At 34.2% G+C, this 14,271-nt stretch overlaps 1 protein-coding gene across 2 annotated transcripts; it reads right to left on the reverse strand.

Moving 5' to 3' along the window:
- Nucleotides 1-265: 265 nt before the first annotated feature.
- LOC149152572 (protein RKD5-like) lies at nt 266-3,685 on the reverse strand. Of its 2 annotated transcripts, none has more exons than XM_089446171.1 (5): nt 2,952-3,682; nt 2,594-2,861; nt 2,103-2,461; nt 1,395-1,885; nt 266-998 (listed from the first exon to the last, which is right to left on the reverse strand). In XM_089446171.1, exons 1-5 carry the CDS (start codon nt 3,040-3,042, stop codon nt 801-803), a joined length of 1,407 nt encoding a protein of 468 aa, XP_089302297.1. In that variant the 5' UTR covers nt 3,043-3,682; the 3' UTR covers nt 266-800. The 2 variants fall into 2 exon arrangements, with proteins under 2 accessions (XP_089302297.1, XP_089302298.1); XM_089446172.1 differs by having other exon boundaries at nt 811-1,048; nt 2,952-3,685.
- Nucleotides 3,686-14,271: the final 10,586 nt, after the last annotated feature.

The raw sequence follows: 14,271 nt of genomic DNA on the forward strand, positions 1-14,271 counted from the left end.
AACTTGCTGACAGAACAATTCAACAATGCAGTTGGATCAATATCCCGAGAACTGGATGATCGTGATATGGACAAACCAGAGACAGGATGAGTTGGATACCAGCTTGGCTGATTTAGTTACATAAGTTAAAAGGAATTATGATTCACATGATGGATGATAGCTGCCAAAGAACTATGACAAAGGAGCTTATCTGTACATAAGCAGGGTTTGGTTCTTAAACACATGCAAATAGTAATTGATATACAAACCACAGAGCCTCTAAATATAAAAGAATTCAAAATTGAATTTGCAATTTGTGGGTACTTCAATGTTACTGTTATATCGATTAATCACTTAATGGATGGATATTTTGTCCATATACATGTTCTGAGAGCATTTGGGCAACAATGAATAGACTTCTTGCCTTGCTTTGATGACTTTGAAAATTTATAGCGTTACAAACATCTGTATCGTCAATAACCAAACTGACTTATCTCCAAACATTTGAAATTTAACACCTCATACATTCATAGGCACAGTCTTTTTGACAAAAAATTGACGAAGTAAGATTTCTGCACCAAGCCACAAAAAGAGTTCATGTCGTTCTGCATCAAATTTGTTGGCAATAAACTGTGGAAGTTGTCAGAATTTATTTGCTGAAAATTCTGTCACAAAAAACAAAAGATAGACACAAATAATTAATTGGTAGATGGGGAAGTTCTGGCTTTATCTATCATCAATGTTAGGATGGTGGAAACTGATGGAACTTCTTCTGATGGATCTCCATCTTCTCTCATGTGATTTCTACCGGAAGACTTTGTTCAATCATACTTCTTTTTAAGAGCTCTTGCCTTGTGCTTTCTCTTAAATATGTCCTGTCGAAATCTCTTGGTGTCTTTTTGGATGTCTATTCCAGGTTTCTTCTCAATCTTTTGTCTCTCAGTTTCCAATATTCTTGTTCTTTTCATGGCTGCCATAGCTGCAGCCTTATCTTCTCTCTCCTGTCTCTTGGCTTCTTCCTGCCCCAAATCAAGCATTCAATTTGAATCAATAGGAAAATTATCTCCGACTGAAACATACAGTACAAATCACTTGTTATAAACATAATGTAGCTGAACAAATGCCTTCTCTTATTTTATTAGTGAAATTTATCTTTAGTCCTTTCATAAGCTACCATTATCAAGAGGATAGAAACAAAGACATCGATCTATATAAAACCATCGCTTTATTAATATAGAATTGAACTAGCTTCAAGTTTTCTACTATTTTTCATAATTTTGTAGTTAAATGAAATGACATAATAGAATGGTGTCCTCACCGAGTAAGAACCACAATTTCAATGTGCATGATATTATAACGTTACTGCAAGGATACAGAGATGCTCCTAAAGCAAATATAAAAGCCGTAGAAGTTACCTGTAGATCCTGTATGAGACTATCAAGCGACTTGATTTTCCTGTGTGGCCAGCGAGGGATGCCAAATTCTCTACATTTCCTTTTCAAGACTGTAAGCCCTACCTTCAAACTCCTTGAAGCTTCAGTGATTGGCACATCAAAATATTTTGCAAGATCCTTCAGTGCAATGTTGGCAACACGCTGGGTGGGTGCTCGGTGGATTTGCCTATTCTCATCTTTCTCCTCACTTGATGCCCTTCTCTTCTTACCTTTTACACCAGCACTACTGGGAAGGTCCACATTAGTTTTCTTACAGCATAACATTGATGAATCCTCAGAAGCATCATTCTTTGAACTCTGTGGTGCATGGCTGCATTCAATTGACTGGAAGACTGCCATGTCTGCTATACTTAGACTTGACTTCTGATCAGCAGTGTGGTTTTCCTTTTCAAGGTATCTTGAATTATTGCAAGTGATTGAGCTTACTTCATTTGGGTGACAAGATGAACACCCTGCCACACAAATAAGATAAACGCAAGCATTATACTTGTCTGTGATTCTGAGCCACTACAAATAAGTCAATGACCAGACATTTGCAGTACTAATGTCAAGTGTCCCTGTCCTTCATAAACTACAACGGTTTGGATCCTTTAATTTGATGACTGCTAGGTGTATATTCATAAAATTAAAGAGTAAAATGTAAGCAACAGGAAAAGAATAGCAGCATACCTTTCAGGTATGAGGTGATTGGTTGCCTGGGGTTAGGGATAGAATTAGGGTTATCTTCTTTGCAGATGTTTCTGATGCCATAAGACTCATCGATCTGATCGATGCGCAGAGTACATTCAACAACAATGGGGGACCTACTGACTGCATCATCAATACAGTCCTGCACAGTTGTTAAGCCAGGAATAGCAGGCCAAAAACTCTCAATGCTAAGGAAACTGGACTGCGTGTCAGCTAATGCACAGTTTAATATTTTCTCGCCCATTTTTTTCTGAGGGTGAGAAGAATCTACCGCTTGTCCGTATCTTGCAACGCGATCGAGGTCAATTGCTAGTTCTGGTATGGCATTCAGCGCAGGGTTTCTGCATGGATACGAATGCAGCTCCATTCAAATTTATAGTGAAAACCTAGATATATATACAGACATATATTAATTATTAATTGATAAAGTCTAGGCTATTTATAATTTTCTAACAAAGCCGTGCAATGCCCACCTGGCTAGGTTTAGAATATTGGGAATTATGAAGTTGCCAGGGCTGAGATTGCAGTTATAATGGAGAATACAAATCCAAAGTCCGCGCTCTTCTCCTTCCTTCAGATTCGCCATGAACTCCTGTGCCTTCTCCTTTCCACAAGCATGAACAAGTGGAATATTGTCACGGCATATCTGCTTATAGGAGCTGGGGCAGAACATAAACTCTCGTTGAACAGCGGAAACGGTGCCATCTCCCAGTTGATACAGATGAATACTCTTGATAAGCTCTGAATTGAAATTAAAAAGACCCAAATATCAAGTGACTGAATTTTCAATAAAATTAAAGTAAGAAATAACCAAATGAATTCATTGGGTACCTTCGTTCAGCAAATTCTGAAACACTGCCAAAGCACAGAGATGGAGATGAGAGCGAGAGTTCTCGGAGGGCGAGTAAGACTCCATGGCCATGAAATGCAGGAAAAACTAAGGAAATGATGAGGCTGATGATGATGAAGAAATTTGGTCCACCAGACAGAAAAAGAAATGGAGTGATTCTCCGGGTCAAGAATTATGCATTGCAATCTTGGCGATTATGCAACAAGGTAATACCAGCGCGGGTGACAATTCGAATGGAACCGGAATAAGGAGCTCCCGAACCATACACCGCGGCTGCACTAGCTAGTCTGTCAGGGGATGTCAGGCTCCATTCCCTGCGATCCGAATCCGATATCTTGTCAGGCCCTGGCAGGGAATGTCAGGATTGCCAGGGAGGGTGGCGGGGAATGTCAGGATTGCCAGGGAGGGTGGCGGACAAGCGGAGAAGGAGGGTGGCGGAGTTCCGAGAGGGTGGTGGAGGGTGAAGACATTCCCGGTGGCCGGAGCCGGACGATTTTCCGGCCGGTGCCGAAAAACGGGCCATTCTACCGCCTAGGTAAACTACTCCGGTGGAAACACTCCGGGCGTCCGATATCAAACCCTAGATCAGACAGTGCAGAGGCGTTGGGTTAGTTTATGCCAACCGCCTCCTCCCGGTCTCCGGTCAGAACCCTCTCATCCGACTTTGTAACCAGCGCTGCTCTGCTTCCTCTGATTAGGATTTGGATTGCTTCATCGAACCCTTTGCTGCGTAAGAGTAGATTTTGGTCTTTCCCACCCTGCCCGTCAATGATTCAGAGTGTGCACCAGAGTTGACACTATGTCCGACCTTTCAGGTATCATGGCGGTGGTCTTTTGTGAGTCTTTCTCCTCGGCAGCAGGGGTTTTCCTGAGGGGTTTTCTTGAGGAGTTTTCCAATTCATGCTGCCAACCACTGCTGCGGTAGAAGGCAAGTCTGTTAGCCATCCGAGGGTTATATGAGCACCAATAATCAATACGGGATCAGAATGCCCAGATCCAGGCGATTTACAAAGGGAGTTTTTATGAAGAGCAACGTTGCTGCCGCCTACTTTTGCATTTATCTTCAATACTGAACGGGCCAATCATTGGGACGCTTTCATAAACAACACTGCGTTATCAGTGCCACTTCGATGTCACATATAAACTTCAGGTAGTTGTAGCCAGCACGATCTGTAGCTCACCTTTAGTTTGGGTTTGAATGTTGTCAATGATTTCGCGAAGTTGGAAATAATCCCCCATGCCATCATACAACTTCGCGAAATCATTGACAACATTCAGACCCAAACTAAAGGTGAGCTACAGAGGTGAGCTACAGATTGAAGATAAATGCAAAAGTAGGCGGCAGCAACGTTGCTCTTCATAAAAACTCCCTTTGTAAGTCGCCGCATTCTGATCCCGTATTGATTATTGGTGCTCATATAACCCTCGGATGGCTGACAGACTTGCCTTCTACCGCAGCAGTGGTTGGCAGCATGAATTGGAAGACTCTTCAAGAAAACCCCTGCTCAACTCTGGTGAACACTCCGAATCATTGACTGGCAGGGTGGGAAAGACCAAAATCTACTCTTGCCCAGTAAACGGTTCGATGAAGCAATGCAAACCCTAAAAAGTCGAATGAGAGGGTTCTGACCGGAGACCGGGAGGAGGCGGTTGGCATAAACTAACCCAACGCCTCTGCACTGTCTGATCTAGGGTTTGATATCGGACGCCCGGAGTGTTTCCACCTATTGTCCTGGCAGGGCTGACATGACTGCCTAATAGTTATAGACATATAAGTAGAATGTAATCCAAAGTTTGTAAACCAAAAACGAAAGAGCTATAATCGATGAACGAGTCGAGCAATGTCTTAATGCATGTTTACAAGATTTGATTACTCCTTTGAAAAAGAAAATAAACAAGATTGGCGGCAAGGTAGCTCGTCCCGGCCTTCGGGGGAGCGGGCATGTCTAATTCAGCCCATGTGTTGAAGCGTAAACACTATTAGTAATGATACATGTAATACATATGTGTTCATTACCAATAATATGTGTCTTAACGAGCATGAATGAGATCACTTTTTAAGCATTATTATTATTATTAAGCTTACCGTACTTGGAACCCATGGAATTACTAAGACCATGGATTACTTATGTATATAAGCCAATTTTTGCTTAAGGTTAACCCCTATTAATTAGGGTAATATGTATGATGTAACTTTCATGTAATGTATAAGCTAGTGAAAAATGTGAATATTTCTACCATATGTAATGGAGATGCAAGCATAATAGCTTAACCAATCTACGTGTTTAAATCACTATGCTTCTAATCATGTAGAAGCTCATATGAAGGGAATCAACCCAATCCACCAACAAAGGGATTAGATATATCTAGTTCATATCATGTATGAGCTTAGGAACATATGGGAATCAAACTACCATGATAAGGGAACAAGTAAGCAAAGTAATTACACACTTTGTAGTTATTACCGGTATTATTCGTTTCATCAATATGTATGAATCAGACATGAACAAGGATCAATGAATCAATGGGAATTGAAAATATCTGTCAAATATGGATACTAGTTTCATTACTCTTAGCTTATAAGAGGTTAGGAATCTATAACATTGGTACCAAGTGTCACATGTGTGGAATGAGAGATGTGTGATAATATGTATACACCCTTAGTATGGAACTTGTGCTATATTTTACTCGTTAGGTATTCCACCTTATTGAATATGATAGACTAGTAAGAAAGGTGTAGTTACTGTGAGCTTAGTATCCTCCTTATTAACATGTATTCACTATTCAAATTATATGGGATTAGAGCCTTATCATGAGATTTGTAACTAACACTGAGCTCTGCAGCTTCTTGAAATTCAAAGGTGATGCAGTCTAAGGTGAACCTTGTTTGATCTATTTGGATAAAAATGGGCCTTGCCATATGTTTAGACAAAACCAGTATAGGCCTTTCCTTTCTTTATCTGGACCGAACTCTGATCCATATAAGAGAAAAGGAGCTAGCAAAAGATTCCCAACGGCCCATGGCAGTGAAGGATTCTTGTTCATAGGCTACTTGTAGAACAATTTTTTCAAAAAATTGCCTAAACCATGCTACAGGTGTGTTGAAATAGATTAGTATGCCTTAGGCAAGATAACAACACGATATTCTCATAGGCTAATTGTAGAACAAATTTTTCAAAAACCTCTCTAAACCATGCTACAGGTGTGTTGAAATAGATTCCTATGCCTTAGGTAAGATAACAACAGGATCACATAGGATGGTGCTGGATAAGATAAGATAATTTTATTGTCAGTTATAAATGAGCAAGGGGCTATGAGGAGGATTTTGTGCAACAAGCCAAGCACATGAAAGACAAAATAGTTTTCACATAAAAGCAATTATTGTCGAATGACAAAGATTCCACAGATGGTGCCTGAAAGTCATTGTAAACAATGGAAAATAAGATCAATTTTCTTAGTCTTTACATGTCCTAGTGAAACAAGACAAGCACAAGAAAGACAAAACAATTTTCACATAGAAGCAATTATTGCCAAATGACAAATATTCCACATAAGGTGCCTAAAAGTCATTGGTAGCAATTCACATTTGTAGTTTTCACATATTTCCAAAAGCTAAAGACAATTATCATCAAATGACAAGATTCCATAGATGGTGCCTAAAAAACATGAGAACAATTCACAAGTGTAGGTTTGAAACCCTCGTATTAATGTATAAATCTATACATAACATCTTAGTATTGAAATCCAAGTAAAGAATGCATTTGAATACTTGAAGAATGAATACATTCGACAAGAGCATGCAGTCAACACCTCAAACAATATTAAAACCATTTGGAAAAACCCTCAAGAAGTTAAGGGCTTGAACCTTGTAGGGTCGATACATTGTTCAATTCTTGATTCTTAACTTCTTGGAAGCTCATTATTGACAGCAAAAGCAGACAAGAAGTTGAAAATAAAATACGCACATAAAGAAGTTGTAAAGGGACATTCGTGTAATTTGAAGATCATGTGAACCGTTAAGTATTATAAACTTAATCTAGTCAATTTAATCTAGTAGAGGCAGGGAGTAATTGCTAATGAGGATGAGGAGGAGAATGTACCGAACAAAAATGGAGGGGATTGTGAAGCAGAGGCCATGAGCAAGTCAAATTGGTTGGGTACTTGAAAATTGAAATTGCATCTAAGCAGTATCAAAAAGTGGAGGAGCATGGGTACTATCTTGGATAATGCATATCATGATTAGGTAAATGAGGCATATCACATTCCCTTTTTATTAGAGCTATAACGATTAGTTATGTTCAAAGCTTGAATGGGTTTACTTCTTGTATCAAGCTCAACAAGTACAATGATCATATTAGAAGAAGCTTATGTGGGCAATTCCTCCGCCCAGGTAGACTACTCCCCATGTCTATACACTTCCGTACTAATAAATGGTAGAATTTCTCCACTCTACTTCTCTGCTTGGTATCATTCCCATTACTCCAACTGAAAGTGATGAGACCCCAGTTTTCTATGCGCTTTCCAAACTCCAACTGAAAGTGATGAGGCCCCAGTTTTCTTTCCAAACTCCGACTGAAAGTCTCAGTCATGACTTTCCTCACAAGAACTCCTTTTACAATATAGTGGTTTTCCAAGTTGGAAGGCCATGATAGTGGTTTTGTATTTGAATTCTTTCCTCACCAAAGCAAAGCTATTGATATGCACCAAATGAGACAAAAGCAACATGATTTCATGCATTCACAGGAATAGCTAAGCGTTGCTGAGAAAATAATTCAAATACTTAACCACTATCATAGTGTTGGGTGCCAACCCTCGAATTCGCAGCTCAACGATGACATTGGACTTTGATTTGGGTGCCAACGCTGTGGGACTTATAGCGGCTCAACGATCTGTCTTTATTTGATTTACATAATGTAGCGGTACTGAGAAATTAGAAAATCTAAATGCTTGATTTATATAATGTAAACTTTCAAAGAAATAATAAAATTTAAATGTTTGTTTTTTTTGTGAAATAATAAAATTTAAATATTTTAATTTTTTATTTATAGGACTTAGCTTTAGTTAGCTTCCTCCTGGCCCAACCCCGGGACACTCCAAGATTTTTTTTCGAACCTGCTCTGCTCCCATGTGAGCAGATGGATAAATACATCCCATTCGTTGCACTGATCCAAGGGCTGTTCGTAGTGGGGGGTCGGGCTTACAATGACCACCACCTCCTGGCTGGCAATTGCGACCTCCTTCCTGGCTCTAGCGCCCCCCCCCCCCCCCCCCCCTACCACAACTGTTATAGCCAGATTAAGGCGCCCCTCAAAGCAAAAGATTTGATCCCAAAAGCCAATTAGAGAGACACTTTCACCTTCAGTTAGTCCTACGCGTACCCAACTTTCACCAGTATGACTCTCTCTCACACACTATTCACTCCCACCTTCCCCCCCTTCTCGTTACACTCCAAAAATCCCTCCTTCCCTCTAGCGACATCATCTAGTTATTACATCAATCTTATGAACCTCAATTCGAATCTACTTTCGAGATACCCTCTGCAACGTTTGGATCTACTTCAACTCTGCAATTATAGATCTATCATTGGGATAATCTATCCCATTTCGATTCGGATGGAATAGGATGAATAGATTCCGACTAGTGCCGAATTATCAGTCCCACCATCAAATCTTGACTTCTGAGTTCTCGATCCTACTTTTTTATATGTACAGAGTATCGTGATTCAATTGGAACGGACAAAGAGGGACAATATGAGCAAAGAAGAGGGAGAGAACAAATTGATCCATCTATCTATTTTGATCGGGGGTTAAATGTTTTATTATTTATTTTTATTACTTATTTGGGGTACTTAAATGTTTAATTTTTTTATTTACAGTACTTTGTTTTAGTTAGCTTCAGTAAAATAATCAAATTATCATTTATTTATTGTACTTAATTTTAAATGGTTTTTTTTGTTTTTTGTTTTTTTTTTTATTATGTTTAGATTTAGTAAAATAAAATTTAAATGTTTAATTTTTTTATTTAAAGTACATAGTTTCTTTAGTTAGCTTCTTTATTAAAAGTGAAATAGTAGAATTTAAATGTTTTATCTTTTATTAAAATTTAAAGTTTTAAGTGCTTACATGCAGTTAAGGCTAATTTATTAAAATTTAAAACTTTTAAGTGCTTACATGTAGTTAATGCTAACTTAGTTGGGTTATGTATTGATTCTTTCAATCACTATTGAATATATAAGTCGTTAAGGTTAACTTATTAGAATTTATAAGTTTTAAGTGTCACTATTGAATATATAAGTGGTTAAGGCTAACTTATTAGAATTTAAAAGTTTGAATATATAAGTCGTTAAGGTTAACTAATTAGAATTTAAAAGTGCCACTATTGAATATATAAGTGGTTAAGGCTAACTTATTAGAATTTAAAAGTTTTAAGTGCTTACATGCAGTTAAAGCTAACTTAGTTGGGTTATGTATTGATTCTTTCATCACTAGCTTTAATGCTTACATGCACTTAAGTTTAATTTAGTTGGGTTATGTATTGATTCTTTCAATCACTATTGAATATATAAGTCATTCTTACAAATTTATTCAATTATTCTCCACTTAGATTCTTCCCCTTATGCAAGCTCTAATAATTTAACATACAAATTTTAGGAGTTTATTAATATTTCAAATTTTATAATCTTTTATATTTTACATATAATTTTTTTTTTACAATTTTAATTTTCAAAACATTTCTTAAATCAAATTCAAATTTTATAGTCTTCTATATTTTATTCATAATATTTTTTTTACAATATCAATTTTTAAAATATTTATCTCTATATAAAGTTTAACTAGACCAAGTATTATTTACAATAATCAAACTTCATTAAGTGAATGGAGCCACATAAAAGTAAATACAAACTAGACCAAGTATTATTTACAATAATCAAATGTCATTAAGTGAATGTAGTCACATAAAAGTAAATAAAGTTCCTACCTAGTGAAATTATATAATCAAAATCAAATGCCATTAGGTGAATGGAGCCACATAAAAGTAAATAAAGTTCCTATCCGGTGAAACTATATAATCAAAATCAAATGTCATTAGGTGAATGAAGCCACATAAAATTTTACAAGACAGAAATTTAAGTATTAACTCTAATAATTTAACATACAAATTTCTATAACAACAATTTCTTAATATTTCAATTCTTATAATCTTTTACATTTTAAATTTAATATTTTTTTTATAATATCAATTTTCAAAATATTTCTCCAATTAAAATTTTATTAGTAAAATTATCTAAAATTTAAAATTTAGTGATTTCATAATTTAACTTCTATCTTCACTTTATCTCCATCAAGTTTAACCTCAAACTTTAATAAAACCTACACCAATTATTACTTACAAAAAGTCCCTATTTAGTGAAATTAAATAAAAAAATAAAATGTCTTTAGGTGAACGAGGCCACATAAAGTTTTACACTTAATGGATTTAAGTATTAACTCTAATAATTTAATATACAAATTTTTATAACAAGAGTTTCTTAAAATTTCAAATCTTATAATTTTATATATTTTATTGATAATAATTTTTTTTTACAATATTAATTTTCAAAACCTTTCTTCATTTACAATTTTATTAACAAAATTATTCAAAATTTAGTGAACTTTATTCCTATAAAGTTTAACCTCAAACTTTAATAAAAACTAGACTAAGTATTATTTACAAAAATCCCTATTTAGTGAAATTGAATAAGTAGAATAGAGCCACATAAAATTCTACACTTGATAAATTTAAGTATTATTATGAAGTATTATTTGCAAAAAGTCCTTGTGATATATATTCAATGAAATAAATAAACATATGTTTAATGTCTATGGAACTATCTATTATGATTATGATTTACTTTATAAAAATCTTAAAATAACACCATTTTAATTGAGATAAAATCTTATATTTCTTCACACTTAACACTTTTTTGAAAGTCCAACAAAAATTTAAGAGATACACTTTTCAAATTATTTGAGGTACAATTCATAAATTTAAGTATTATTTGCAAAAAGTCCCTGGGATATATATTCACTGCAATAAATAAATGTTATAAAATAAATAAACATATATTTAATGTCTATGGAACTATTTATTATGATTATGATTTGCTTTATAAAAAACTTAAAATAATACCTTTTTAATTAAGAAAATATCTTATATTTTTTAAAAATAACTTTCTATGGTTCTAAACACTTAACACTTTATGGAAAATACAACAAAAACTTAAGAGATACATTTTTCTAATTATGGAAACTACAATTAAAAGTTAACGAAGCAAGGTAAATGTAGTTACTAAGAATTTCTTAATATCAAAAACTTAAGAGATACATTTTTCTAATTATGGAAACTACAATTAAAAGTTAAGGAAGCAAGATAAATGTAGTTACTAAGAATTTCTTAATATCAATTGCCCTTAAAATTAAATGTGAGAGGGATACACTTTTCAAATTATGGAAAGTACAATTAAAAGCTAAGGAAGGAAGGTAGATGTAGTTAGTAAGAATTTCTTGGTATCAATTTCCCTTAAAATTAAATGTAGGTATATATCGGATTTTCATTAAAAATAAAATAATGATTTTCCCTTAAATGTACAAAAGATTGAATATTAAATGTTTGTTGATATCTATTTTTATTAAAAAAATAATAATATTTTTCTTCTTGAAATGTGTAAAAGATTCAATATATTTAATTTAGATTTATATTTTAGTTTATTATGTTCAAGTTTGAAAATAATGTTATTATGTAATGAAAATTATATAAATTTTTAATTGTTTCTTCAACAACTCATTTGACATGTAGCTACTAGTAAATTTATGGATGTCTACTATTTGTTCTCCTTATGGAGGTCCACTACTTGTTCTCTTCTCTCTAGACCTAAAATTATGGAGGTCTACTACTTGTTCTCTTGTTTGTAGACCTAGTTACAACACCCAATGTGAACCTTGAATATTTTAGATTTTTTAGGACTCACAATGGTCAATTGAGTTGCCCACTAAACTTTTAAATATATATTTTCCCTTAAAATTAAATGTAGGTATATATCGATTTTCATTGAAAATAAAATAATGTTTTTTTCTTAAATGTGCAAAAGGTTGAATATTAAATGTTTGTTGATATCTATTTTTATTAAAAATAAAATAATAATCTTTGCTTGAAATGGGTAAAAGATTTTAATTTAGATTTATATTTTAATTTATTATGTTAGATAATGTTATTATGTAATGAAAATTATATAAATTTTAGTTGTTTCTTCAACAACTCATTTGACATATAGCTACTTGTTCTCCTTATGGAGGTCTACTACATGTTCTCCTTCTCGAGATCTACTACTTGTTCTCCTCTCTGTAGACCTAGTTAACATCGAATGTGAACCTTGAATATTTTAGATTTTTTAGGACTCACATTGGTCAATTGAGTTGCCCACTAAACTTTTAAATATTTATTTTTGCTTTTGTTTTTATTGTTTTGAATTTAAAATTTACAAATAATAAAATATAAATTTTAATTTAATAATTTTGAATAAATAACATAATCTATAATTAAAAAGAAAAATAGAATGAAAATTATAAGATAGTAAAATCATAAATTTATATTATTGTTTTTAAAAAATAATGAAATTAAGTTGTTTAAATAAAAAATTTAATATGAAACAATGTTATAGTTTGATGTGGGTCAACTTTGTTTTTTGTATATATGATTTTGAGCTCACTAGAGACCCTAAAAATTATAAGTCCACCAAAACAAATAATTTAAATTGAGATGTATTTCAATAAGAACCAATGACTTATGTGGATTGGGTTTAATGAGGGCAATTATGAGAAAATTCACATTACTAAAATAAGAATAAAGCTTCATGAGCTTGAACCTTTAACTTCAAAATTGATATATGTAAGAAGGTTGGTTGAATATGAAAAAATCTATCTTTAAATATTCAATCTCAATCTTATTTAAATCTCAATTTATCAACCTTTGAACAAAACTATAATGATATTGGAACACTTATTTTAATATTTTTCAAAAGTTTTTTTTTTAAAGGAATTTCAAACAATCATTTTCCTATATAAAGTGCAATAAACTAATTTCAATCTTAATACCTGTTAATCATCATCACATAAAAAAACAAGTATATTAAAAAAATTTAACCAATCTAAATATAAACTATATAATATGATGTATTCAAAATATGTAATACAATGAAAAATGAATGAAAAATAAAAATATTGACATTAAGATATTTTATCCCATAATAGGGGTGTGAATGGCATTGATAAGGGTCCCTTGGGGGGTTGAGAATGCCACCCTTGGACATGATGGGCATTTATTATTAGGGAGCATTGTTATCCCCTAGCATGCAATGGCATGCATGGCACCAAATGGCTACCTTTTGTTATAAATTAGCTCCTAAGATGATGTTTTGGGCATTCTTTGGAGACAAGAGGGGAGGAGGTGCAGTCGAGACTTGGACCTCCGTGTTGGTGGTGGAAATCTTGTACACTGATGTCGAGTGAGTGATTTTGGTGTTGTGATGGTGGCTTATTAGCGTGTTGAGGTCTTGTGGATGTGGTGGTGAGAGGGCATTGAAGTTGTGCTTGGAAGGTGCGTCATGGATTCTATTCCTAGACGTTGACATCCTATTGAGACGATCCTCCTTCAGTCACAACTAGGTTGTAGAGTACTGCAAGTCATTTTCTCCCTAATCTCGCTTTTCTTCTATTTTGTTTTCCTAGGTCATGGGTTGAGGGTTTTTGGAATCCTATATGTGGATTGTGAGGGTTGTGAGCAACGTTTGTGTTTTTTTTCTAGATATTTGAACTGGATTTCTTGGATGTCTCTCTTGAGAAAGTTTGGTATCATAATGTCTATGCTTAACTTATTTGATGGTATAGGTGTTCTGAGGGAATTTTTTTGGGTTTGGTTAAGCTTCTCTCCATGCTCCTCATATATCCTAATTCTTAGAGTTTACTGTAAATTTTTCCCCCTCAGAAACCCATGATTTTTTTTTGGGCTAATTGTGTTAGGGATGTGGGTTACGATGTTGGGGTATTCACTTCAATGGGGGTTGAGATAGTGAGCCCTTCAAATGGCATGGCCTATATGATGAGTCTAGGTGATGAATCTTTAAGGTCGTGTGAGATACCTCAGGAAGTTGTTGTTGGTGCATTCTCATATTTCTTTGCATGTCATGGAAGTTCTTCAGGTGTGACCCCTCTATTTCCATCATACAGACATACATATATACTTATAAACATAACATAAAACAATCAT

The sequence above is a fragment of the Pinus tabuliformis genome, chromosome 9 (genome assembly GCF_031772625.1).
Source record: "Pinus tabuliformis cultivar Carrire ecotype Pingquan chromosome 9, CPIR1, whole genome shotgun sequence".
NCBI classification, from domain to species: domain Eukaryota; kingdom Viridiplantae; phylum Streptophyta; class Pinopsida; order Pinales; family Pinaceae; genus Pinus; species Pinus tabuliformis.